This window comes from Eptatretus burgeri, chromosome 9 (genome assembly GCF_056783735.1).
Source record: "Eptatretus burgeri isolate ZD-2024b chromosome 9, Ebu_testis_v1, whole genome shotgun sequence".
Lineage (NCBI taxonomy): Eukaryota > Metazoa > Chordata > Myxini > Myxiniformes > Myxinidae > Eptatretus > Eptatretus burgeri.
The window spans coordinates 70,500,245-70,528,112 of record NC_140969.1 but is presented as its reverse complement, the minus strand read 5'-3'; the positions used below and the strand labels follow the sequence as shown (position 1 = coordinate 70,528,112).

At 43.5% G+C, this 27,868-nt stretch overlaps 1 protein-coding gene across 1 annotated transcript in view; it reads left to right on the top strand.

Moving 5' to 3' along the window:
• GCLC (glutamate-cysteine ligase catalytic subunit) overlaps positions 1–27,868 on the top strand; it is a 73,966-nt gene that overhangs the window by 19,387 nt on the left and 26,711 nt on the right. The window contains exons 3-10 of the mRNA XM_085895608.1: positions 114–296; positions 1,780–1,890; positions 9,241–9,299; positions 9,744–9,874; positions 12,417–12,491; positions 12,786–12,902; positions 13,486–13,624; positions 21,734–21,846. Of these exons, the coding sequence (XP_085751734.1) occupies positions 114–296; positions 1,780–1,890; positions 9,241–9,299; positions 9,744–9,874; positions 12,417–12,491; positions 12,786–12,902; positions 13,486–13,624; positions 21,734–21,846 (928 nt within the window). The remainder of the gene's footprint in view (positions 1–113; positions 297–1,779; positions 1,891–9,240; positions 9,300–9,743; positions 9,875–12,416; positions 12,492–12,785; positions 12,903–13,485; positions 13,625–21,733; positions 21,847–27,868) is intronic.

The following is a 27,868-nucleotide window of genomic DNA, read 5'->3' as shown; positions in this document are numbered from 1 at the left end:
TATTTTGCACTCACTGGTCAAGTGTCTAGCTGAGCGATTGTCACTAGCATGCTATTGTTGCTTATAAGAATTATTCTTGTTCTTTGCCTGGCATAAATTCTGGTGACGCAAAGCCACCGGATGATGTGGCAGCCAGAGTTTGGGCGCCACATGATCGAGGGAATGCCGGGAAGACCGTATGGTGGAACAATGGCTGACTTGAACACTGTGGAGGCAAACATGAGGCTTCGGAGGGAGGAGGTGCTGTCTGTCCTGCAAGAGGATGAAACTGTCAGCAGCATCACTGTCTTTCCCAGGTTATTGATTCAGAACTGCCATTGCTCATTGCTTTCTTATTAAATGTGAAACATTTCCATTTCCTCACTGATAATGAAGTAAGGCAATAGCAGGGAATCTCAAGGTTTGTTTCCTTAACCACGAAGGCATTTTCTGTGTACTTCCCAGTTTGTGACACATTTTTCCAGTGGTGGTTGAGTTTCCTGATGCCATTGGAATATAATTTGTGCTTTAGTTGGCTCATTAAATCTTTTGAAGAGGAGGGAAAACACCATTTCTGTCCCTAATATCCCGAAATTACCCCCCCCCCCCATCATTCTCATTCTGCATTTTGGGACAAGTTTCTTGTTCATGGCTTTGTGAAAAAGCCATGGAGTTCAATTGTAGCTCCATATACGAGACAAATTAACAATGGCATAATCACTGAAGGGTGACTTTTAACTTTTTCTGAGGTGTTGTGGACCTTACACTATTTGAATCAAGACCATTTCCTGTTTAAAATTTGGACCTTGTAATGAACATTGTGAGGACATATGAGACTGAAAAATATATTTTCTATGTGACATTATGAATAACCAATACTTTTTGAAAAATTGTTCAAAGTAACCCCCAGTTGTTGGTCTGTGGAAGTTGAATACTAACCTTTTCCATATTTGAATCATGATTTATACCAAATCATGTGCTGTATAAAATAAGGGAACTCTGGTCTGCGGGTTAAATTATGACATTCAGATGTCTCTGAACCATGGCCATGTTATATCCCTTTGTGCAGTCAATGTCAAGGAACCCCAATAACTGATGGAACATGGATACCTTTACCAATCAGTGATTATTGATTGAGGAAAGGTGGGGTGGGGGGGGGTGTTTTGATTTTCTTCAGCATCTAAGGCTTGAAGGGATGCAACATAAATTGCATGCAGACATACATTGAGACAACACTGAACTTGACTTCAGAGACGGCCGTTGAACTTGGTGGAAGTGATTTAACTTCCTGGGGCACCCTGGGTACCAGTGTCACCATCTTTATGACCTCTTTTTGTCGTTACTCTCAGTGGAACAGTTAAAGTCCCTCCCCCACAAGCTTTAACATTGCTCTATCCTTTAAATTCTGAGCATTAAGTGAGGACCTATGGTTGTGAGAATTAAGGTTATGGGTCAGAATTATACCATTTTCATGGGGTTGGAATTGAACTGCTGATCTTCCAGATTCCGAGTGGCCACTTTAAACATAACAGCACCGAGTCTGGTATTTGGAGACTTGTTTCCATTTCGGAAGGTTGTAATGAAAATAATAGACTGAGTCTTCAAGGTATGAGGATCACAAAAAATGTTAAGAGTTTGACAGCTTATGGGCAATTGTAGGAGTTTATCCGTCCATGTGTTTCATGTACTATTTGCATCCGAGGATGCATTGTTTATGGACTATATATGGTGTATAATTGGCTTTGTTCAACGGTCTTAAGAATATGATTTCATTAATTATTATTCATATCTTCCCATCAGATTTGGCTGCCCAGGCTTCACGTGGCCCATAAGTGAAGTTCCTGCTGCAAATCCTGATGCCTTATCACTGTTTGTCACTTCCAACATCGTCAACACTCACCCGCGCTTTGGGTCAGTGACGGGCACTGCCTGGATGATTATTCTGGATCATAAACAATAGATGAGGCTCACAATGTTGTGATAAACGAGTAAACTCTGGAGCAAGTTTTGTGAAGACTTGCTTTGAGGTTAGAGCCTTCAAAGCAAACATTTAAATTTGTTTTGCAAGTTATTTATTGAATGGAGTTCAGATGAAAAAAAAAAAAAAAGTCAGACAGAGAAAAGAAAAGACGGTGAACTGTGCATTTTGGCTCGTGGGTGGTGGGGAAAGTCAGCTGCCATCCAACATTCAGACTGCACTCGGAGCACTATCAGGGCCAGGGTGCCGGCTCGGGGAGCATACCCGATGTTATGTCAGGAGCTCCAACCTGTGCCAAACCTAGTAGTAGGCAACAGATGGTTTCCGGTCCCGGAGCCTGGCAGGGTGTGGCTAGGGCCGCTGTGGCCCAATAGAGGAGCAGGATTTGGGCCATAGTGCGTCGCTTTCCAGTCATCGCCCCACCCTTTACCCAGGGCTTATAAGAGGAGTAGCATGGAGCCGTTGGACTCTTCGCTCCTCGCCTCTCGCATCTTCACTTCGCTCCCTGTCTCGCTCTTCTCCTGAACACAATTGGTGTGCGATTGCCAGAATGTGCTTCTTATTCTTTGAGAGCCTGATCTGGGGTGACTGTCAAGACTCCCTGCTGTGCTGTCGACGTTCTGCCACCCCCAGGCAGCCAGACGGACCAGTGCGGAATGCATGTTGCCATGAGCTCCGGCAAAGTAATTAAGCAGGAGATAACGCACCATATCACGAGCTGGGAACGCTCAGGCGGAGCGTCCCATGGAGGTACACGTGACGCACACAGACCTTTACACAGCTAGGTTAGGGATATTTCTCCTCACGCATCTTCTCTCCTCTCTCTCTCTCTTTCAACCCCTCTATCTCATCCCCTTTGGGCACACAAATGAGCATCCCACTCATTTGCAATCAGTTTCCTCTGGCATGACACCGCACCCCCCACATTGCACCTCCCACTCCCACACCTTAGACTCCTAAGGAGGTAGGAGGGAGTATTTCTCCCTCCTACCTCCCCCAAATCGTACTGGGTTGCATTGGTTGGCCGACCGCGCCAGGTATTGCAAGGCCGTTAGTCCTCATCTGCTCTTTCCTTCAAGCTATCTAATCGTGTGTGTGTGTGTGTGTGTGTGTGTGTGTGTGTGTGTGTGTGTGTGTGTGTGTGTGTGTGTGTGTGTGTGTGTGTGTGTGTGTGTGTGTGTGTGTGTGTGTGTGTGTGTGTGTTGGTGCTTGTCGTAGCAGATGTTAAGATTGTATAAGTTCTGATGGGATAAGTCTGCTTTGTAAACTGCTTGCCTTTTGTCGCACCCCACAATTTCCTTGTTATCCTGCTGTACATAATAATAAACCCCATTTACTGTGCCACATACCTTTGCTCACTTAATTGTAAATGAATCCTTGTGTAGAAATGTTCCCAGCTCGTTTTCTTCTTTTCCTTCATTGGTCCAGCTTGGTTCGTATCCTAGCCAAGCCGGGACGTTATCACCCAACGATCTGTTTTTCTAGCCGGTACATCCTTGGGCAGTTATGCTCGGCTGCATCTGATCCGGTTTGAACAAGGCATACCGAGGGCGTGTCCTCCGGTAATTGGATCATGTGACCAATAGGTAACTGGTATTCATTCGACGGAAGACCCTGTCACAGAGTCGAGTTATTGGCGTTCACGGTCGGTTAGCGACCCGCCGTGTCACGGAGTTATTCGTGTGCGACGGCCTGTGACTCCGGTGAGTCTGGTGGGAGCCCGAGGTAGCTTCCTCCCCTCGTGGTCTTCTCACCCCCGGCCCCGGGTCCGCAACAATATTTATATACAGCTGCCAACCATCGCGTGATGGGTAAAAAAAGAAATGGCTCTGTCATTTAGAAAACACGTTAATGTGGCAAACAGCTCGAAATTCGTGTTTGTCAGCTTTGAAACTCGCAAAGAGAAACTCTTTACGATTCTAATGTTAATGTTGCTAAGGTAATGTTACTCGATCATTAATTCTTGATGGCATACTTGTATGTTCAAGGTGTACCCAACTCCATTAAAGCATCAGTTTTAAATTTGTTTTTTCACATTTAAAAAGTAATGGTTGTTTTCCCGCTAACCTTGTTAAATCACTGGGTGAGGGCAAATACGGCCTTTTCCAAGTTCTGCATAGATAAAGTACACAAAGGCTTACCTTTTAAATATAATTCTTTAAATATGGAATTAAAGTGAAAAAAAAACAAAATGCCATTCAAAGAGAACACAAAAACAACAAAAGGATTGTGGTGAGACAACCATCACACCTCAGCTCAAAAACCGTGATTGTTTGAAATTAAACCCATAGTCACGAAATCGGAACAGAGGTTGCCCGTGATTGGTCAAAACCATGATATTTAAGGGTTTACTGGATACCTATTTTTTGGTATATGTCAATACTTTTTTTTTCTCTCCCCGCCCTGTAATTTTGGGCCTCCCCCCCCCCCTTAGTACTCAGAATAGACATCAGTGTTTTAAGACATTGAATTGCAAAGCCTGCTCCTCACTCCCTGTAACCCATCCACTCCACAAACGCACCTCCCTCATCCCAACAAGCAATCTTGGCGCTACATTTTGGTGATTACCCCCATAACTTCCAGTTAATTATTATCTATTTATGAGCTTCATTTGTGTTCTTCATTGGTTTGTTTAATACTTGTCTCTATTAAGTAGTTAAGTGAGGTTAAAGTAATGTTAGGGTGACTGAAATGCACCTTGGGAATGCCTTTCCATTTCCACTCCCCCCCCCCACCCCACCAGCCCCATTATAACCTTACGTCCGTAGGAATATCTAGTCTGCTTAACTTCGTCTTGCTTAATGTTGCACTTTTTCAGAACGCATCCACAACGTTGTGGAAACTTGCTGTAGTGGGTTTTAAATTAACAATTATGCAATTTATTTCAGAAAATATCACTTTGCAAAAAAATGTTTCGATGATTTATCATGGCAAGATAACGCTCTTGACACAAGAGTAGCACATGAGAAACATGTGATTGGTGGAGATGCAGACCAATCCACAATGCTCAATCGTTTCCACCTGAACTTAATGTGATGTCACATTGATGCTGCACCTCTTGTGTATAAGAAAGGAACTAGTCTGTTTTTGAAAAGTCAGGCAACAATAAATAACTTGCGTTCTTAACTGCTCGGTGTGCTGCTTTTTTCTTTCTTTTTTTTTCGTTTTTTTCCCCGACAGAAATCTTGAGGTGTGTGTGTGTGTGTGTGTGTACACAGTATATACATACATTGGGACCATACTCTGTACAGTGTTGGTGCTGCCTAAGCAGTCTCCTTGGCTATTGGGCACAATCCTGGACAGGTCACCACTCCAACAGATATATATATATATATATATATATATATATATATATATATATATATATATATATATATATATATATATATATATATATATATATATATATATATATATATATATATATATATATATATATATATATATATATATATATATACACTAGCGATACCCGTGCACAGGATAGCAGTACAACATAGCTGGTAGCAGACGACAGACCGTACACGGGGAATGACAAAAATACGCATTGTGCAAAATGCAAGTGGTACTATGGAACGCCAAGATTTCCCAAACATTGTCGGCATGTCCGCTAAGTGCCACAACAATTTCATAGGGATCGTGTGACGGCGAGCCGAGTTTTTAGTGTGCAAGCTTGGTATTATATATATATATATATATATATATATATATATATATATATATATATATATATATATATATATATATATATATATATATATATATATATATATATATATATATATTACACACACAAATAAAACATGGCCAAAAGTACACCCCTTCTAATTTAGGTAGTAGATTGTAGACAGCAACCGCCCAGGGTGGTACTACCGTTCTGACTTAGCGTTAAAGTGGTGCCTGGAGCCATCTTGCACTCGCAGTGTCAGGATTGTTGGTCTTACTTTCTGTCTCGTTCAAACTATAGCCGCCGGGCGAGCTTTAATCTTTCTTGAAAACAAACATCATATACTTTTCATCATTCATTTTCTCTTTCTCACTCATTTTCCCTCCTCACTTTATTCATGCAGTTCTTTTATTTAAGGCATGGTCTCGATGACTTCAGTCTGTGCCTGTGACCTTCAACATAAAAAAAATTTAGTGGATTTGGCTATTTCAGCCATACGCATTAACAGATGTATAAAATCCAGCACACAGCCATGCAATCTCCATAGACATTGGCAGTAGAATGGTTCATACTGAAGAGCTCAGTGACTTTCAACGTGGTACCGTCATAGGATGCCACCTTTCCAACAAGTCAGTTCATGAAATTTCTGCCCTGCTCGAGCTGTGCCAATCAACTGCAAGTGCTGTTATTGTGAAGTGGAAACGTCTCGGAGCAACAAAAAGCTCAGCCGCAAAGTGGTTTGCCACACTAGTTCACAGAATGGGAGTGCTGAAGCATGTAGCATGGGAAAAGAAACGTTAGCACAAGCACTGTTCATGGAGAGCTTCATGAAATGGGCTTCTATGACCGAGCAGCCGCACACAAGCTTAAGATCACCATGCACAATGCCAAGCGTCGGCTGGAGTTGTGTAAAGCTCACCGCCATTGGACTCTGGAGCAGTGGAAATACGTTCTTTGGAGTGATGAATCAGGCTTCACCATCTGGCAGTCCGATGAACGAATCTGGGTTTGGTGGCTGCCAGGAGAACGCTACCTGCCAGAATGTATAGTGCCAACTGCAATGTTTGTTTAAATAAAGGAATTATTGTCTGGGGCTGTTTTTCATGGTTCAGGTTTAGGCCCCTGAGTTCTAGTGAAGGGAAATCTTAACACTATAGCATACAATGACATTCTGGACGATTCTGTGCTTCCAACTTTGTGGCACCAGTTTGGGGAAGGCCCTTTCCTGTCTCAGTATGACAATGCCCCATGCACAAAGCTAGGTCCAGGCAGAAATGGTTTGTCAAGATCGGTGTGGAAGAACTTGACTGCCTTGCACAGAGCCCTGACCTCAACCCCATCGAACACCTTTGGGATGAATTGGAACGCCGACTGTGAGCCAGACCGAATCACCCAACATCAGTGCTCGACCTCACTTTTGCTCTTCTGGCTGAATGGAAGCAAATCCCCACAGCAATGTTCCAACATCGAGTGAAAAGCCTTCACAGAAGAGTGGAGGCTGTTATCGCAGCAGAGGGGGGACTATTTGATTGAATATCTTGTATGATTAAATACTGACATTTTATGATGAAAATTCTCCTCATCCATGTGACTCCTCGAGTGTCCTTGTCGGGGCCCATGTGGTTGTTGGCCTCATGCTTGTTTTTAAAAACCCGAGGGGGGGGGGAAGATGGGGGATATTGTAATTGTCTGTCTCTGTCCGTCCGTCATGCTATCTTCTCAACGGTTGTACAGAAATTCACCAAACTTGAGAGTTATAATCGCCACATGGCAAGAATGTGAGAGAGCAGCATAATTTTTGACCTCACCACCTGTGTCCCTGGGGCATGTTCAGCAGGTCAAATACCCAAAAATGTGATTTCGGGGACATTTTTATACATTCTTTAATGAGACTTTGTATTTGCAACCAACGTTGGGGTGGAATGCATGAAATATTGTTGCGGGGCTGGGACGTCGGCCGTGGTGCACGACCGCTGGATGGAGCCGCAAGTCGGCTCGACCGATCGCCCGGAATTCAGATAATCGCCCCAGATAAGTCCGGAGTCGACGGGTCCTCTATCGGACCGAAATTCACCAATGGATAGACCACGTAGGGTAGGTTCGATTGCCAATTTCAATTTACCTAAATACCCACGTGGTCCAACTACCGGGGAATTTCACCCTCGACGGAACTCGTACGAAAACGAGCCACTGAGCGCTCGTTCCATGTGCGATTCCGAGCGGTTTAATCGCCAAGAACCATCGGTCCCGATTGTCCTGTTACAACGTCAATGGCCAGCTAATCCCTCACACGCGACACGCTCAGTCAATGAAAGAAGGTACGCGAACGAGCCGAAAACATTGAACAAATAGGGGTATTTATTTACGATAGGCAGGGAGGGGAACACAAAGAGCAGGACTAAACTGACTATTGAGAATGCAATGCAAATATATACAGCACAGGCACTTAAACAGTTTTCGACTTGGTAGACGGGCCCACAGACACACATACGCATACGCACACCCCAAGAATTGGACCGAAAGGTCTTTATTTTGACCTCCAGCCCGGAGGATAGTCTGGCTGAGGACCAGGATGGCTGGCTACCTGGCCGCGAACGCGCGACTGGACGTTCCCTCCTTCCGGGAGCTCCGGTCTCCGAAGGACTGGTGCGGCGCAACCGAACCCAGCCGAGGTGAGACGAGGTGATCGCCCAAGCTTGCGATCGCGCGGAAGAGGAGGCGGAGGAGGATGACGAGGACCAGACCAGACAGGCTTCCCCGAGACGAGCGCTCCAGTGAGATGACGACTGAACCCAGCTAGAACGAGATGGGTCGCTTGAGATGATGCTCCTCCTCGCCTCTTCCTTTCCTTCGCTTCTCCTCAAGTCTCCTCACTTTCTGTATCGCTGCAAGCTTCCTTTATACTCTCCAGTGCGCTCCCCTCCCCCTTTCTGGCGCGCGGGGAAAATCCCGGCGTGGGAGTTGTTCTTTTCTGATCATACTTTTTGTAACGATCATTCCTGTTTACGCCTCAGAATCTCGAGTCGGGAGGGTGGTTCTTCTTTGCAGAGGAGGGTTGTTCTTCTTTGCAGAAATCTTGATAAAACTCCTAACTATTAAAATAAACCACAGTGCATTTACATTGATTTACCCATTAAACAAGGGAAAGGAGCTATCTATAAAACAAATACTTACCAAAATATCTGAGCTAAAGGACCTGAATGTTGTGTGCGATAGATTTCCAAATTCGTAACAATATGGCCTTTTTGGGGGGAGGGGGGGATTTGACCCACTTGTGGCCGAGTTCATTCCCCAAGGGTTGGAGACTTCGGATCACAGGAATCAAAACGGAAGATGTTTTTTTAACCTCTAAATATGATAGTCATTCCTGTTTGAACTTTTTGGCATCGTTCAGCTTTGCTTTAGGTGGGAAGCATGGGGATTTGTGACTTCGACTTCGCTCTCGTGAATTGTTATTGTGACTTTTGCAAATTATGAAAGCAACCATGGTATTTTGTATAGCATCCCAGAATGAGTGCATGCATCAGTCATTTCGAGCTGTGCTCCCTGGATTAAAGGAATCATTGTTTCTTCTTGTGTTGAATTTGTCTTAATGGAATTGCTCGTTTCATTCCAGGACTCTGAGGAAAAACATCAAATACCGTCGTGGAGAAAAGGTTGCCATAAATGTCCCCAGTGAGTAATGCAAGCATGGCACTCTCTCATTTTATAGCAACTCACCTTTAAATCTATATACTGGTCAATTATTTGGTTTGAATTAGCCAGATTTCACTCTTCCTATGCAGGACTTGGTTGTCTTGGATTGTGGAAGAGATGATCTCATAAGATCGATAAACTGATGGATTGAATGAATGTGGTGTTGATTTAGTGCAGGCTTGATTGATTGATTGGTCTCCTGATATTGAAGTCCCTTGTATTTCCTGGAAAGGTAAAAATGCAGAAAAATTATTTATTTGTAGTTTTCATGATTTATTTTGGGGTGTTATTTATTTATTTATTTTCATGTTTAGTCATTCAATTATGTCCAAACTCCCTCATCCTCTCTCCCACCACTGTTGTGCTTTCAGTGTGAGCTGTTACATGATTTGTTTGTTTGCTTTTTGAAATTCATTTATTTAGTTTTCCGGGATAAGAACACCCCATCACCCTTTGTGGAGCTGTTTTCCGATGAAGCATCCTCTCGTGCTGCTCTCCCTGACCACATCTATATGGATGACATGGGTTTTGGTATGGGGAGCTCTTGTCTCCAGGTACGTTTACCAGTTCTGATTTTTGATGGAATGGTTGCGGATGTGCACCTGAGATCATAAACATACACCACATTGCCTGTGTATTAAGTATATTGGTCCAAAGTCGATTTTGATGTTTTGTTTTTGTTGCTTTGGTTGCTGTCGATGTGCATTTGGTGCATCAGTCGAGTCCAAGCTCTTTCTGTTTCTTAAGAATGGTGTTTTCGCAGCTTTACCTGTTCTCTTCGTCTTTCGTTGTTTGGGACAAACATATTTGGATCGTTCATGTAAAGTTGTGCTACTTTGTTTTTTTTCCATTAAATTATTTCTGTTTGTGGTTCGATTTTATCCATTTCCTTGGTCTTTGATCATTTTGCTTCAGAGATGAAACGCCAATCACAAGGGAGGAGAGATTATCTCGGATGAAAAAGCCTCATATTTTAACATCGCTGATTTGAATTGGTCCTTATGAGTGGTTGTTGGATCAAGCTTGTGCTCTGATTCATTGCCCTTCATTTTGGCCAATCTTGAGTCGATTTTTGTACAGTTTAGTGCATTTATTACATTTCATGAGAGGGACTTGTTTTACTGCCACCTTGTCTTTGGTCTATGCCATTGAGTTGGTGCTTATTTGTTTGTTTTTATTTTCTGCAATTTGAGTATGGTTTTGTTGAGCAAGACTTGATATGTCGTTAACCAGATGTTTTTTTTTCTACACCCTTTAACTCCTTTTATTACCTGAACGCAAAGCTGGGTTAAACAATTGGTGCACTCTGTCTGTCTATAGGCATCAGCCTAAGATTCAGGAACTACTTGATTTTTCAATTGAAATTTATATCTTGAACACCGTAGAATACGAATTGCAACCTGAATCGGAACACAAACCTGCAGTTTATCATTACTTTGGCTCTGAATTTGGCAAATTGTATGGTATCTCGTACCGAGCACGTATGCGCAGAGTAGTAAGGTAATTTATTTTCGTTTTTAGTTTGTCTGGCAAACAAATTAAATCATTCCAAAGAGGAAATCTACCATTTTTATGGATGTCATAAAGGACACAAACAGGCACAAAACACTGATATAATGTGTTCACAAAGGTGGTGTAAGACTGGGCGTCAACGGCAGTAAACTTCGGTAGTTTTTTTTTTTTTTTTTTTTTTTCTTCAGCCTTTAAAAGTTTTTTTGTTTCAATTGAATTGTATACTTGAACACCATATAACACAAATTGACTTCTTGGCACTTCCAATGAAATTTGCCGCTTGTGCTCTCAGCGTTGGGGAATATCGAGATTCAGACAAAATTGCGGCTTTTCGGAAATGTAAATTGTGCTCGGAAATGCAAAGCAAGAGTTGAAAGGACCCTTCCCATGTCCTTTTTCTCAAGACTGCATAGGGTAAGGTGTTCGATGAACTTTCCTGTTTTAAACAGAGTTGAGGCTCGTGGAAGAGTGAGATGACAGAAGGTTGGTGAGGAGTGGGAAGGGGGGGGGTGCAATGTGTGGGGCAACAAGCAACAAGCTGGGGATCGAACCAACAGGAAAAGGAGAAGAGGAAAAGGCTCTACAAAATGAACAGAATGAGGTCCACAAGCAAGCAGTCCAGACAAACGCACACAACAGAATGTGCAAGCTGTTCATGCCATGCAAGCTGTTCGGACCACATGAGCTGTTCTGGTACAAGTACATTACATCAACAAATTGACACTCACAAGCAACAACTGCTAAACAAGACTATTCTGGAACAGCTATTAGCTTTGGAACAGATCGTTTTTCAGAGCAGAGAAGGTTGTGGATTGTGTTGTAAAGGAATCTGGAAGTGGAAGTTTCTGTTCTTCCTCCAGCCCTTTCTGTTCAGTTAGAGTTGGACATCTCTTCTGTGATTATTCATGTTTAGAGTTTGTATATTGTTGGTGGGCATGCTCTCATTCTATTTTTGAAGTTGTGTTCCATCAGATTTTTGGATCGGGAAGATATTTCTCTCCGAGTCATGTGAGACCTCAAAATGAGTGTGTCGAATGCTTGAGCATAATGTATGTTGAGTGTTTCATTCCATTAGCTGGAAGCTGGGTACGCCTCGATGAGGACTTTTTAAACAATTTTATCATTTCTGATCATCATTTTCTGTTTATTGATATATTTTCTATCACAAGTTTGAGTTGTGGTTTGAAGGCAAGGCCTTATTACAGCTTGCTGTGTGTATGCAACTTCCTCTTGAATGTCCAGTCATTCAGAAAAAACTTCCATTGTTGTTATTTTGCTCCGTGGGATTATTTTTGATCTCTCTTTTCTGCGTGCTTAGTTTATCATGACATGGGCTCTTTGGTCTGTTTCTTGTTTTGTATTCAATCGAGTCATGGCCTTTCACCGAACTCGTGTAATCACTGCTGCTTGGAAATGCACTGCGCCTTCACTGACATTGTGTTTGCAATTCAATTTATCATAGAGACTCGCTTGAGCGATTGTCGCTATTTTATATGCCCTTAAGCCTCTAACAATTGAAAGCTCCTTTGATTTATTATGTTTCTCAATATGCTGAGTTTTTATGAAATTTAGCTGTTTCCCCAGCTTACGTTTCAGGCATGCAGCATTTCGGAGGCACGGTACCTCTATGACCAGCTTGCTCCATTGTGTCCCATTATGGTGAGTTTGCAAGTACTGCTGTTGCTACATTTTCCAACTGTTCTTTATTGTGCCAGCTCTTCCCCAAGCCTTGACTTCTCTAAAGAAGAAACTGAAAGCGAGAGGACAAAACGCTTGAAATGAAGTGCAAAAAGTGAAGGGTTTTTCCATAATCATGATATTTATAGAAACGAAGCGATGGCAAGAAGTTTACAGGATGCAACAGCACGATTTGAGTTGAAACAACATTGCTTAAACCAATCTTTTTCTGAGTTGTGGATTTTCCACCATTGGTGCCCCCTCTCGCCCATGCAGATGGCTTTGAGTGCAGCCTCACCACTATATCGAGGGTATGTCTCGGATATTGACTGCCGGTGGAGCGTCATTGCTGCTTCTGTGGATGACAGGACGCGAGAGGAGAGGGGATTGGAGGTAAACTTGATTCAGAGTTGTGCTGAGATGAACAATGCGTGGCTGCCTTTACTGATGGCTGGAGAGATCGGTTGCTTTACAGGATTTGGATGTATTGAATTTCTCCCGGTGATTTTTTTTTTTTTCTTCTTCTTCATAAGGAATATACTTGATCTTGGTGATGCAAAGGTGTAACCCCAACTGTTTTGTTCCTCCTCCTCCAGTATGTGGAACAGCTTTCCAGGGACTGTGCTTTTTCTCTCTTCCCTCCAGGGCTTCAATCAGGCGTTGCACCACCATCTCATGTCATCCCCATCTTTACCCACAATATTTTCTACCTCAATTAACACTACTTAACACAACCCTCTTGCATAGGTTGTAGTGTTTTCTGTCTCTGTGTCTGTCTGTCTCTCCCTCTCTCTCACTCTCTCTCTCTCTCTCTCTCTCTCTTATTGTGTCAAATTGTTGCCCTGCTGACCCACTGTCATTACACTCACCCCTGTCATCTTTATCTTGTAAAGAAAAATAATTAAAGCTCAAACCAATTGCACATCAACTTCCAATATTTATCTTTGTATGCTTCTCCCTGATTTTGTGCTTACAGCCCCTGAAGAACTGTAAGTTTCGTATTCACAAGTCCCGCTATGACTCCATCGACAGCTACCTGTCCACATTTGGAGAAAAATACAATGACTTGGAGCTTGTGAAGGATGAGAAACTTTACGAGCAGTTGCTGCAAGCAGGTATGTTTAAGGCAACGGCATGTGGCCCCAATTAATTCAACTTTTGATGAGTTGTTCACCTGTGGAATTATTCCATCAGTTGTTGTTGCTTGGTGCTTTATATTTATTTCTCAATACTTATTCTGTTTAGCTCTTAAGCTTGACTTTCTAAAGTTCATTCTACTTGGTGGGTTTTTTTTCTTCTGGGAAGGTCCATTTAAAGTGGGTTTTAAAACTATGCTTTTTTGTTGTTGGTTTGGCTGCTTTGAGGCTTTAGTATTGTGCTGGGAAGTGTGAACCCCATCAATATTTTACCAAAAAGTTTAACACCAACTATTTGCATTTTCAAAATTGTCAGGAAAAAGCAAATACTGTATAGCTCAACTTTGTTTCTGATCTGGCAAGCTGTGAATTATGGTGGTCATCATAGTGAGTGAGTAAGTAAGGTGTCAATAACCATAAATTGCTAAGGAAGGGGTGGATGAATCTGAGGTGAAGGTTGGGGGAGGGGAGCTTATGTGGTTGGTGGGGGGGGGCTTATGTGGTTGGGGGTAGGGGTTTCCAGAAGTCATATTTTTGCAGATGTAATACAAGTTGGGTCACTCTTCGGATCAGGTTACTTACACTTAAGTAAACCATCAAGCTGATTGCTGTTTGAAGCCACAAAAACAAAAAAAAATTAACCCAGGAGTGCACCACAGAAATGTTGGGCCAAAATTTTTTTGTTATTATTATTATATCTATATATAAATATTTATTATTATTATTTGTTTGTTTATCAAGTAGAGGCTTGTGTAAGAGCTAATACACAAACTTATAACGAGGCAGCAGAGGGAAAACACAAAATAGTGGAACAAAGACAATAAGAGATATGTGGAAGGGAGAGGGATGGTGTGGTGTATATGGGGAAAACAAGATGGTACAACACGGACTTTCAGGAAGGAAAATGGGGAATTTCAAGGACGTGGTTTTGGGGTGGATTAACGGGTAGTAAAGATCAAGATTTTTGGATGAAGTAAGATATGAGATGGAGGTGAACAGCTGTTTTGAAGACCTGGAGGGAGGAGTGGGATTTAAGAGAGTGTGGGAGTTTGTTCCAAAGGTGGGGGAAAAAAAAGAAGAATGAAGGTGAGTGCAGTGATTCTTCATTTTGGTGGTTTTACCAGAAGTGGGGTGCTGGCGGAAATATGGGGGGGGGCATATCTCAGACAGAGCGGGGTGAGGCCGGAGAGGGGACGGTGGAAGACAGAAAGACCACCAACCTGCCTGCAGTGAGAGACGCAAAGACTCAGCCTCATCGCAGGAGATACCAATGATCCTAAATGCCTTGCTTTCCACAGCGTGAAGCCGAGAAAGGTGAGGGGCGGAAGCACCAGCCCAGAGGGGGAAGCATCAGGCTGCAGACAAAAGCGTTGTATGTGGTCAGGAGCTCATGTGTGCCAAGGAAGGACCTTGCATGATGGTTGATGCCCAGTCAGCAACTGGCTTTGGAGGCCAGCTTGGAAATGTGGCTTTCCCTGGAAACGTCCTGGCAGATAGTGAGACCCAGAAGCTTGAATGAATGGACTTCAACAGGATTGTTGAAAAAGTAGATGTGAGGAAGTGGGGGAGGGTTTCCAGATGGTCCTTTTCAGACATAGAGTGAGATTTGTCAGGATTGAAAGACTTGTTCCACGTGTTGGACCAACTTGTGAATTTATCCGGATCTGCAGAGAGTGAAGAGGCTGCTGCTTGCCAGTCTGAGGGATCACAGATGGTATGGCAGAGGGTAGAGTCATCAGCAAAAGAGATAAAGAGGATTTTCCAGAGTCAGAGAGGTCATTGATGAAAACCAGAAAAAGAACAGGGCCCAGAACACTGCCTTGAACTCCAGCCAATGCAGGAAGAGGGAATGAGAGAACTCCATAAAGGGCCACACGATGGCTGCGACAGGAGAGGAAGTCTGCGAGCCATGAGTGGAGATGTCCTTGGATACCATCGGTAGAGAGTTTGAGCAGGGCCGGGTGCCAGACCGTATCAAAAGCACGTGATATGTCTATGGATATGGCTCTGATCCCGTGTTTGGAATTGAGTACCTCCATCCATTGTTGGGAGAGCAGAAACAGCACCTCCAGGGTAGAGTGACCTGGTCTGAATCCAAATGGATGATCGGAAATCAAGGCATTGAAGAAAAGGAAGGATTTTAATGTCTGAAGCGATGATGGATTCCATAACCTTGCTGATGATGGGGAGAGGGCTGATTGGTCTGTCGTTGCAAGGGTCTGTTTTTGCAACTTTTCTCTGTAGGGTGGTAATGTTTGCTGATTTCCAAGCAGATGACACATGACCTAAAACAAATAAGAGGGTTAATAGAACAGAGAGAGGGTGAGTAAGAGCAGCAGAGCAGGTTTATTAGCCTTCCATGAGGCAAAGGGAAGTTGTTTCAGGACAACTGCCTCACTACAAGCTTCAGTGAACCAAGGGCGGGAGGAAGGGTAGGACAATTGAAGACAAGAGGGGATAAATCTGTGCATCAGAGAGTAAGTTTCTTTGAAGGAATTCTCAGGATGAGTTGATGTCAGAGAAAGTAGAGATGGGAGACCAGTCTAGAAGTTTGATGGTTGCTTGAAGTCTCTGCCAGTCGTCCTGAATGAAATGTCAGACTCGCCGGCATTGAGGTGGTTCCTTAATAACAGCCAGAGATGTTGATTTTGATGAGCATGTCGTTAGATGAACCGATTGATGCGGAGGAAGGACAGCAGATATTTTCATGGAAATTTGTCAAAATCAGATCTGGAAGAGATGGAGTACCGTTGGTTGAGAACCCGGTCGGGAAGTTGACCGATTGAGTCAGTCCCTATGAGTTGCAGAAGTCTTTTGCTGAAGTGCCATGGCATGTGAGAGAGGTGCCCACACCCAGCCAACTGGCATGATGACCATTTAAGTCACCACATATGAGGAAGAGAGAGTTGGGATGAGAGGATAGAAGTTGGTCCATGTTTTCAGAAAGGGAGATGTAAATGAAGTCATCACTGTTTGGTGGATGGTCCAACACACATATAAACATGAGGTTGGAGTGGAGGGAAAGTGTGGGTGTAGGGGGAGGGGGGAGACTATAGTGCATGGAGTGTAAGGAATTGAGTCTTTGATGAAGAGTGCAACTCCACCGCCTGGACAAGGCTCAGGTCTGTCATCCTGGAGGAGGGAGTAACCGGGGAGTCAGATACGTCTTTAAGGAGGAAAGTTTGTATTAAGCAGATTGTATGGTTTGTCAGTGGCAACCTGTATGGAAGGATGTCAGGTTTGAGCGAAGGCCCCGGATGTTTGAGGTCCACATTGTTAAGGAAGGGGGAGGAGGCTTTGGGTGCAGGGAAGGGGAGGGGGGGTTAGGAGGAGAGTTGAAGGTAAGGAGAGTTGTTGAAAGAGTGTGGTGGATTGCAAAAGAGCTAGGGGAGAGTGCCGGATGAGGAGGAAAAAAGGCTCACTGGTGATGGGTTGAGGTACAGTGGGAAGTAATAAGAGATGGGGCAGGGGGTAGTTGAACAGTGGAGGAGGTGGAGTGTGGAGATGGAAGAGAGAGGGTTGAAGTAGGAGGTGGCTTTGTGGATGTGAGCGCGGCGGGACAACTTTGGAAATGCAGAGTGAGGGAGGAGATTGGAGGGAGAAGGGGGGGGGGAGTTTTTGAGAAAGGTGAGAGGGAACCTTGGAGGGGGAATAGTATGAAGGTTGCTGAGGGAGGCAGGGGCGAGAAGGAAGCTATGAGAGCAGGCACGGCCAAGGTGCAAGGGTCGGCCTCAAGGAAACTGATATGAAAACTCAACAATTAGCATAAGTTTTAACACAAGACCGAACGAGAAACACACAGTAAACAGAGAACAAAATGACAGTAAAAACGTGACAAAAACGATCGGAAAACTTATATTTGAGAAAGTCGCAGAGACCCTGAAGAGGAACTGCCACCATTGCTCAAGAACCGGAAATGGCCTGCTTTGAGTTTAGCATCAGTTTTCTCTGCGCCAAACTTCTCTCTGAGATATTGGAAGCCATTGCTGTCGTGATCCAATCCCTTTCCAAAGTTTTTCATAAGGGTTAGGGTTAGTAAAAAAATTGTAATGCCTTGTGGAAATTTTTACTTTAAAGTTCATAGCTTGGTCAGTTTTCATCCATTTTTAATAATTGAAAGTGCATACTAAAGCTCTTTTTTTATGAGAAATAATATTCTACAACAGTTGTATTGTTATAATTGAAACCAAAAATACAATTTTTTTTTATGATCACTCAAAATCACCCACCAGGGAAAGCTACTGTAATTGGACCATACGTATAACTCTAAATCCTGATGTGCTGAGAAAATTCTGACTTCAGATTCAGAATCAGCATACTTGATTTGGTCTAGAACATTATGTTTCCACCTGAGTAGCAAAATCTTTGTTGTCCAGTGATAGGTGAAGTGGCAACTTTAGGAACGCAGCCCCCCATTCCATTATTTTGGATGGGGACCTTATTCCATTATTTTGAGAAAAATTACTTTGATTAAATTTCGATCGTTGTCGCACCTTTCAGGAACCTATCCCAGACATAAACGGAGGTCGAATTGTGCAGACAATTTTGGGCCAAGGAAATTGAGCCAGCTGTTTTGTTTTATTTTTATTTTTTCCCTCTGCTACAATTTTCAGATGTACACAAATACACACAGATAAAAATAATTTATTTTGGGGGGAGGGATGTGGTGGTGGTGCCCATGACTTGACCCTGGATACCCCAAATTTGGTGGATATTGGTCTAGGAATGTGGAATTGTATAGGAATCAAAGAAAAGGCTTCACAGTGACACACACACACACACACACACACACACACACACACACACACACACACACACACACACACACACACACACACACACACACACACACACACACACACACACGACCCAGTTTATATATATATTCCAGCAGAATACCCACCCAACAGGTGATCTTGTTCCAAGCATGCAACAAGTTCTTCTGAGGCATACTTTTATTTGGGTGGTGTATAGACAACTGACAGCTGCCTCAATCGCTCATGAAAAAAAATGTATAAATATTCTGGGTTATGTGGATGAAGCAAATGCATACCTGTTGCTCATAATTCAAAACACCTCAATGCACTGAAACATTAGGATAGGAATGCTGTACTGTAAAGGGTGGGGACTCGCAATACCCTCTCCCACCTTGAGCAGCGCTAGATAATACACATTTACATGGAGAATTTGCATCCTGCCCTTCCCCAAGACCATGGGTAAAGTTAAAAACAACATTACACATTAATCGGGGTCATGCTGATCCTTTTGTAGCTAGCCTGGATGTAGTCGGGTGAGAACTGGAGGAGAAGTAGCGTGACACATGACAGAAAATTACAGAATCAAAGGCTTTTATTCTAGAAAATGTTCAAATTGTAATCCATGGTGTGTTGCAGTTGTAAACTTGGTGATGGAATCCTTATGAGTTTCTCTGGTTTAAACCTACGGCATGTAAGAGGACCAGTTCAGCTTTGTCTTGCGTTGTGTAATCCATTTTAGTCGGTTCTATCCTGAAAAAAAAAACCAATTACTCCCTGATTGTGTGTGTGTGTGTGTGTGTGTGTGTGTGTGTGTGTGTGTGTGTGTGTGTGTGTGTGTGTGTGTGTGTGTGTGTTATAAATATAATCATCCCCAGAAGCAATATCCATTGATCATATATCTGGATCTGCCTGTTTAAGCGTTCCTTTGTCTTTTTATTTTTTGGAGTCTGAATGTCATCATTATTGTGATGTGAAAGTACATTGATATCTTGTGTCCTGCATGTTATATTGTTGCGGGCCGGGTATCGGCTGCGAGCATGACCGCTAGGTGAAGCAGGAGGATCGACTCTGCCGGACACCCGGAATCTAGATCGTACCTTTCGGAAAACTCCGAGAGGTACGGGTCCCTTCGAGGACCGTGAATCGTCAATTCCACCACGTGGGACAGAGTTATTTGCCAAACTTCAAAATACCTAGCGACCCACGTGGCGAGCTACCGAGTATTCACACCCTCGATGACACTCGTACAGGACTAGCCGTATGCGTGCTCGACCCGTGCGTGACCCGAGCGGATGGTCACCGAGCTTCCGTCGGTCCCAAATGCACACCACTACACACACAACAATGGCCTCCTTTAATTCTCCCAACACGCACCGCGTTAAACCAATGAAGAAAACACAAACACGAGCTGATACATTTAACACATGGGGTATTTATTAACAGTAGGCGGGGAAAGGGGAAGCGCGTAAGGGCAGAGTTATCACAACTAGTAGAAATGCAAGTATGTACTTGTAAGGCAAAAAGAGCACTTAACAAGTTACTACTTAAAGACAGGGCCCCAGACACACATGTGCACACACAAATGCCCCAAAAAGTAAATGGACCTTCCCGCCCCGTGCGGCCCTTGTCGATCCAATTCGGCGGGACTTGAATCCGCAGCTCGATGCCGCTGCAAACACTGGGTACAGAGGCAGCGTCAGACCCGAGCCAGGGACGAGATGCGGACCGAGAGCCAGACCACACCAGCGACGCGATGAGCAGAGAGTCAGAGCACGCGTTTGAACAGACGGGGCGCAGATTGTTTCTCTCCGCGCTCGAGCCGACAACCAAAACTCTTCCCCCTCCGATCGCGCCGCAACCTTGTTCACGCTTGTCCAGGGGGGAGGGACGCCTCCCCCCCCCCCGCTTTCCCTCGCTGGACGGTTTTGGTGCACAAAATGCGCTCGTCACCCTGTCATTGGCCAAAACGGGTGCCAAGGCCGTTTATTGGACCGGGGGGGGGGGGGCGTGACGGCCGTCCCACGGACCGCCCTTCAAACAGGCAGAAGAACATTATCCTGCGTGGGCTCCGCCCACATAAATGCTGACACACATGCAGGCAATGGCGTCGGTGTGAGGAAGCGAGGTGAGGGTGATGCTGGTGTCGTTATCATTGAAGATTGGATGTATTAAAAACCCTAACTGTCAAAATAACTCCGCAGTGCATGAACATTTAATTACCCATTAGACACAGGTCGGGGCCCTAACTATAAACACATACTTACTGATATAACTGTTCTATAGGGACTCTGAATATTGAGTGCTCATGGCTTCCAGATTCGTAACAATATGAGTTTCTCCCAGAGGCTCAGACTGACAATGTGCTGTTGCTTGCAAAGGGTGGTAAAGTCTTGCATATTGGTGCTGGTAAATTCAGATTTTTTTTTTTTCTTTTTTGTGGGAATGAACTCTAACTTTAAAAAAAAAACTGTCATTTTTACATTTGCAGACATTTCCTGTTTGAGGTTTATAGCCTTGCTGTTGAGATTAAAACAACAATTTTGTTTATGCTTTGAAGAGCGATTATAGTTGAGAATAAAGGGATGCGTTGTGATGCCATTGTAAGAATTATTGCTGTAACAGGTGTTGCATCTGACCATGTGTGAAACATCCTCGGAAGCCATTTAGCATAGCCAAAGCATGATCATCCTCCACTTGAAAATGGCACATGGACTATGCTTCTTCTTGCGTGTGCAGCACAAGTGTGCGGGGTAGCATCATTGGCTGAGTGCACGGCTGTGCTACTGATGACTTGGACCATTAAAACGGTGTCATTTTCTGCACGTCGTACGTCACAGTACCACTGTGATTGGACAATGAGGGTGGTATTTGCTTGCTCGCCTAATAACGGGTCTGAAATGCGAATATTATCATTGGCTGGTGGAGGGGATGACTATGCTGCAAGTTAGGGCAGGAGTTTGAAATTTGGCCATAGTGCCGGTGATAGATTGCCTACTCTTTGCGAAGTGCACTGTGGGATCTTTGATGTCCACCAACGTGCTGGACGATGAGACGCACATTTAACGTTCATCCGAAAGATGACACATTGATGCCTCGACCTGCCTGTGAGACACCAGGATGACAGTTTATAGCTGGGCTGAAATTCAAACCCAGGCTGATTGGTGTGCATACCTCCAGGCCATCTTGCCAACCTTTTGCCAAATGGTTTGGCTGCATATAGGTATTGCATTTTTCTTTCAAATAATAAATATTGCACAGAATGTAGTGATCTCATCTCTCCTTTTTATTTTTATTTTTTCGAAAAAGAGTTTTCTCTTTCTGCTTTGTGCAGGCATTGACCACTTGCTGGCTCAGCACATTGCTCACCTGTTTATACGCGATCCGCTTGTGATCTACTCTGAGAGGATCGAGATGGACGATGAACAGGAATCTGACCATTTTGAAGTGAGTGGGGATGTTTGATGTGGCTGCACATTCACTTGCCTGCCTTTTGTTGAAACGTTACAGTGTGTGTGTGTGTGTGTGTGTGTGTGTGTGTGTGTGTGTGTGTGTGTGTGTGTGTGTGTGTGTGTGTGTGTGTGTGTGTGTGTGTGTGTGTGTGTGTGTGTGTGTGTATATATATATATATATATATATATATATATATATATATATATATATATATATATATATATATATATATATACACACACACACACACATTACAGTACCATGCAAAAGTTTGAGTTATTCCAATGATATTCATACTTTCAGGTAAATTCCATCAAATTATCACACAACAGTCATATATGTTGAGTTCTGTAATTTAACAGCCTTTATTTGATGAGCGTGAAACAAAATGCTTAAGTTAAGTCAATAAATAGGACCGTGCATCCTGAAGCTCACCTTGATTAAGAGCAACAGCCATTCAAACCCCCTGCAGACACCCTTAGACACTGATTGGTTTTTGTTGTTAATGCTGTTAACAAGCTTTGGTACATCATGGGTGATGAATGTTGTGGTCAAGTTTCATCGAAATCGTGTTTGTAGTTTTGAAGAAATCAAACACCTATTTTGGGGGGTCAAAAAACCCTCCGTAGACCCCCTTGATGAACGTAGATTTTGATGCGGTCAGTACACCTTCGTGAGGCATCGGGTGATATGAAGCTTGTGGCCAAGTTTCATCAAAATCGTGTGTTTGATTCGAGCGATAATGACTGAAGTGCTTACTTACTGACTCACTCACCTCCGGACACTGCTCGATCGCATAAGCTCACTGGGCTAAAGTCCAGGTGAGCTAACAAGAGCAGAGCAGTGTCATTTCATAGTATCATTCAATACTTTGTGTGTCTACCCTTTGCCTTCTTTGTGCCATCACTCTTTCACCCATGCTGCTCCTTTATGACTGAAGCACTCTTACAAGAATATTGTGCTAAATATTGGTTCACGAAAAATAGAAGTGACCACTATATTCGTTATTGTTGTGTGTCTGTCTGTTGGGTCGTCGATGTCGTCGAAAAGAAATTTTCTACCCTTATTATCAGTATTTCTGTCTATGTTTGTCTGTCTGTCTGTCCCTCTGTTCGGTCCAGTGTTCAGTTAATACAATGGCGATTTCGATGAAACTTGGTTGGTTGGTTCATACCATGACCAAGTTGTGTGCAAATGAGAACCATTGCCATAGACACCACCGTTACCGAGCAACAGCCGAAAAACCTCTAAATGTGGGGGTATTTTAACGAAAAAAACAATCTGCAGCATTAACCCTTGAAGCTAGAATCATGAATTTTCTTGTGCTTAATCCTCAGGTCATTCCCCATCGAACGGGCCCATCACGTCAGGTTCGATTGGTTAGGCGACTACCCATGTCCGCCTACCGGCTTGTGTCTCTGTCTGTCTGTCTGTCTGTCTGTCCTGTCCCGAGCATAGCTCCGTGGGTTTTGATCCGATCCTGATAAAATTTTGGTGCGAGGTTTATATCATGATCTAGTTGTGTTTTCCTGACAATGGGCGTGGTCCGCCCAAAAAACATGTTTTTAGGAGGTAGCCGATTTCAATTTGCATCTTCTCCTTGGGGTTTTGTCGAATCTGACGGGTTTCGGTATTTGGTTAGCCCAATGGCACTGGCATAGCCCCACGGAGCTCGATTTTTCATTTTCGTCACAAGGTCATGAACTTAGAAAATTGCGATTTTTGACATAAAAAAAATTTCGTCTCCGAGGGGTTTGTCGAATCTGGCAGGGGTTTGGGTATTTGGTTAGCCCAATGGCACCTGCATAGCCCCACAGAGGTCGTTTTTTTTTTTTTTTCATTTTCGTCCCAAGGTCAAGGCCACAAGATCACGAACTTAAAAAATTGTGAATTGTGTTTTTAGGGGGTAGCCGATTTCAATTTGCATCTTCTCCTAGGGGTTTGTTGAATCTGGCAGGGGTTTTCGGTATTTGGTTAGCCCAATGGCACCTGCATAGCCCCACGGAGCTCGTTTTTTTTTTTTTTTTTTTTTTTTTTTTTTTTTCTTTCATTTTCGTCACAAGGTCACGAACATAGAAAATTGCGATTTTGACAAAAATCCATCTTCTCCGAGGGGGTTGTCGAATCTGGCAGTGGTTTTGGTATTTGATTAGCCCAGTGGCACCTGCATAGCCCCACAGAGCTCGTTTTTTTTTTTTTTTTTTTTTTTTTTTTTCTTCATTTTCGTCACAAGGTCACGAACATAGAAAATTGCGATTTTGACAAAAATCCATCTTCTCCGAGGGGGTTGTCGAATCTGGCAGTGGTTTTGGTATTTGATTAGCCCAATGGCACCTGCATAGCCCCACGGAGCTTTTTTTTTTTGTTTTTTTTTCATTTTCGTCACAAGGTCACGAACATAGAAAATTGCGATTTTGACAAAAATCCATCTTCTCCGAGGGGTTTGTCGAATCTGGCAGTGGTTTTGGTATTTGATTAGCCCAATGGCACCTGCATAGCCCCACGGAGCTCGTTTTTTTTTTTTTTTTTTCATTTTCGTCACAAGGTCACGAACATAGAAAATTGCGATTTTGACAAAAATCCATCTTCTCCGAGGGGGTTGTCGAATCTGGCAGTGGTTTGGTATTTGATTAGCCCAATGGCACCTGCATAGCCCCACAGAGCTCGTTTTTTTTTTTTTTTTTTTTTTTTTTTTTTTTTTTTCTTCATTTTCGTCACAAGGTCACGAACATAGAAAATTGCGATTTTGACAAAAATCCATCTTCTCCGAGGGGGTTGTCGAATCTGGCAGTGGTTTCGGTATTTGATTAGCCCAATGGCACCTGCATAGTCCCACGGAGCTCGATTTTTCATTTTAGTGTCAAGGTCACAAGGTCATGAACTTAGAAAATTTCGAATTTTGATATAAAAAATTAGACGACCGCCCAAACTTTGAGAGCCAGGATGACAATTTTTTATGCATAATCTTGAGGTCATTCCCCACCTAAAGTCTTGAAACCATTTTTCTCGATCTCGAACACCTTGCCCGTGGCGCCCCCTTCAAGTTTGTTTTTACGCTGATTTCATCAAAGTATGGATAATCCGAGGAGTGTGAAATGCCATATCGTGTATATGACGTTATATTGTTCCTGGAATGTTCCAGAGGAAGTTTTGCACCAAAGGTCATAATCCTTGACCTTTAAAGTTCACAAAGGTCAAATTTTCAAAGTTGTGGGAATCGAATCGGGTTTTCAACCTTCTTCGATGATCTAACTCCATTAAGCTATATCACGTATCCTGTTTCCTTATTTTAATGTCCACAACATTGTTTTGGGACCTTTAAAGGTTATGCAAAGGTCAATTTTTTTTAAATTGTTGAACGAAACCGGGTTTTCGACATTTTGCAGCTAATAACCTGTCACTCGTACCACATTATGTTGATCATTTTTATAACTTGGTCAAACATTATCACATTGTCTCATCCTTGACTTCTGAAACAATCTACATTGTCAAATACCGCTCGTGAACCATCTTCGTCTTCAGACTTGTCCTGTAGTACATTCCACAGTTCTGCAAGGTTAGTTGGGTTCCTCTTCTTCTCTTTCTAGGTAATCCAATGTTGATTCGGATTCATTTCTGGTCTCTGGAATAGTTATTTTAACACTTGGAGCACACCAGCTGTAACATTGTTCTCCAAAAACTGTTTTACTATACTAGTGGGTAATGTTCTGTGGCACATCTCACTGAAATATGCAATTTTCTGTCTCTGTCTGTCTTGACAGTCGTACATTCAGTTGTTACTTATCCAATCACACCCAAACTTGATAGGGTGATTAAAGGTCACACAATGGAGGTTGCAGCAATTTAACCCCCACCCCCAATCTCCAAGGAGGGTTTGTTTGTACCTTGTACGAACTGTGTTGAGGTGTTTAACCGGTTATCATGGCTTTCATGGGGCACACTTTCTGGACATAAAAAAAATATCATAACCACGAATGTTTCAGTCAATTCTGTCCAATGTACAATTACATTTTTAAACGGTCACTATAAAGCTGAAAAAAGGTTTTGAGGAAATTCTACTTCATTAAGGCATTCTATACGTATTGCATCTCCCTCAGATGAATGGATCGGAGCCGTCTCAACTTGATAGGTCTCGAGGTAAGCAGCAACGATCTTTAACTAAAAAAGCTGCTTACTTGATAGGTCTTTACGCATGAGCGATGGAGGTTGTAGCGATTTAACTACCCCTTCCTCCCCAAGGGGGTGTTCTTCCTTCAGGGAAATTTGTGTGAAGGAGTATGTCCATCTTAAGACAGCTAATCCATCCATCCATTTGGACCATACTCCATACAGAACATCGGTGCTGCCAAAGCAGTCTCCTGGGCGATTGGGCACAATCTTGGACGGGTCACCACTCCAACGCAGGATACTCGAATGGCTCAATCATCCCAGCAAGCTGGTACTCATTTTGCTGACCTTGGAAGAATGACAGGCTGAGTCAACCCCACTTGGCATTCATTCAACAGCAGAGTGGGATTTGAACTCAGAACCCTCACAAGCCCACCACAGCTAATGCTAGTGTTCTTCCAAGACTGCTTCTTGTAACAAAATCAACCACAATACTCATGATTATAATACCATAATATTATTCATGTTATTACAAAATATATCCCCATCCCCAAGGGGTTTTTGTGACCCTATCATAGAATAGTGACCCATTGGCCTCCACTCACAAAATTCCCTCGCTGAGAGACTCGTGGGCAGGATCAGCATCAAGAAAACAAGCCACATGTCCATACAGCCGCAGCTGATGCTCAGACTGTACAGGTAACGAATCTCTTCTGAGTCTCTTTGCAATTGCTCATTGGACACAGTCTGACCAGCGATAGCCAAGGATTCTCCGAAGAGACCTGGTACCGAGGGAGTTAAGTCTGTCTCAGATCCTTGGTGAGAATCTAAGTCCCACATCCATGGAGCAAGACTGGAAGGACCAAGGACTTCGACTCAGACTCTCGTTGTCCTGCATCGGTACCAACTGTGCCACAGACCATGATCCAGTGAATCCATGACTCCCCAGACCCAATCCAGACGTCTTTCGACATATGGCTCACAACACGTGTACACATGAATATCACACCAAGGTAAGTGAATCTCTCCGTGACCTCAACATCCTCACCACAACCAGGTACAAACAAGATTGCGGCACCCAAGCCGTCAATGAAAGACTGGATCTTGGTTTTGATCCAGGAAACCCGTAATCCCAGTGGATCAGACTCCTCACTCAGTGCCTCGAGGGCCAACATAAGGATATCCAGCATCTCTGCAAGAATGACTGCATGTGCAAATAAAGGTCAAATATCTTGACACTCCCAATCGATGCACCGCAGCTTGATCTCTCTGACATCCTCTCCAGAATCCATTCCATACAAGCGCTGAAAAGTGTGGGGGGGTCAGTATGCAACCTTGATGAACTTCAGTAACTGTAAGTTTGAGATGGAACTACGACACCTCTCAGCTCTCATTACCAGTGTGTAGGTCAGAAATCAGATCGATCCGTTTTGGTGGCACCTCATGAAGACAGAGAATCCGCCAGAGGGCAGCCCAATTCACTGAACCGAATGCTTTGCGGAGATCAACATAGGCTGAGAAGCCACTGCCAAAGCTCTTGTCTGTGTTCAGTAAGGACCCAACAAGCAAGGATATGGTCAATCGTTGACTTCTTTGGTGTAAAGCCCGACTGCTCTGGTTCTGTCATAACTATGTGACCAACCGATGTGTCATAACTACATAACTATCCCTGTCAGTGCCAGTTCAATGCATAGAAATCCCCAAAGACTAGATGATCATCTTGCCTGGGGCACTGATCAACCACACACTTGAGCATGGCATAAAATGCATCCTTCACAGTGAGATCACTCACCTCAGTCTGAGCATATACAGAAACCAGGGAAATGACACCCAAGGAGTGATGAATACTCGGTCTCATAATATGCTCATTGACCAGTGGTGTTACTCCAATTATCATGGGAGTCAGCTT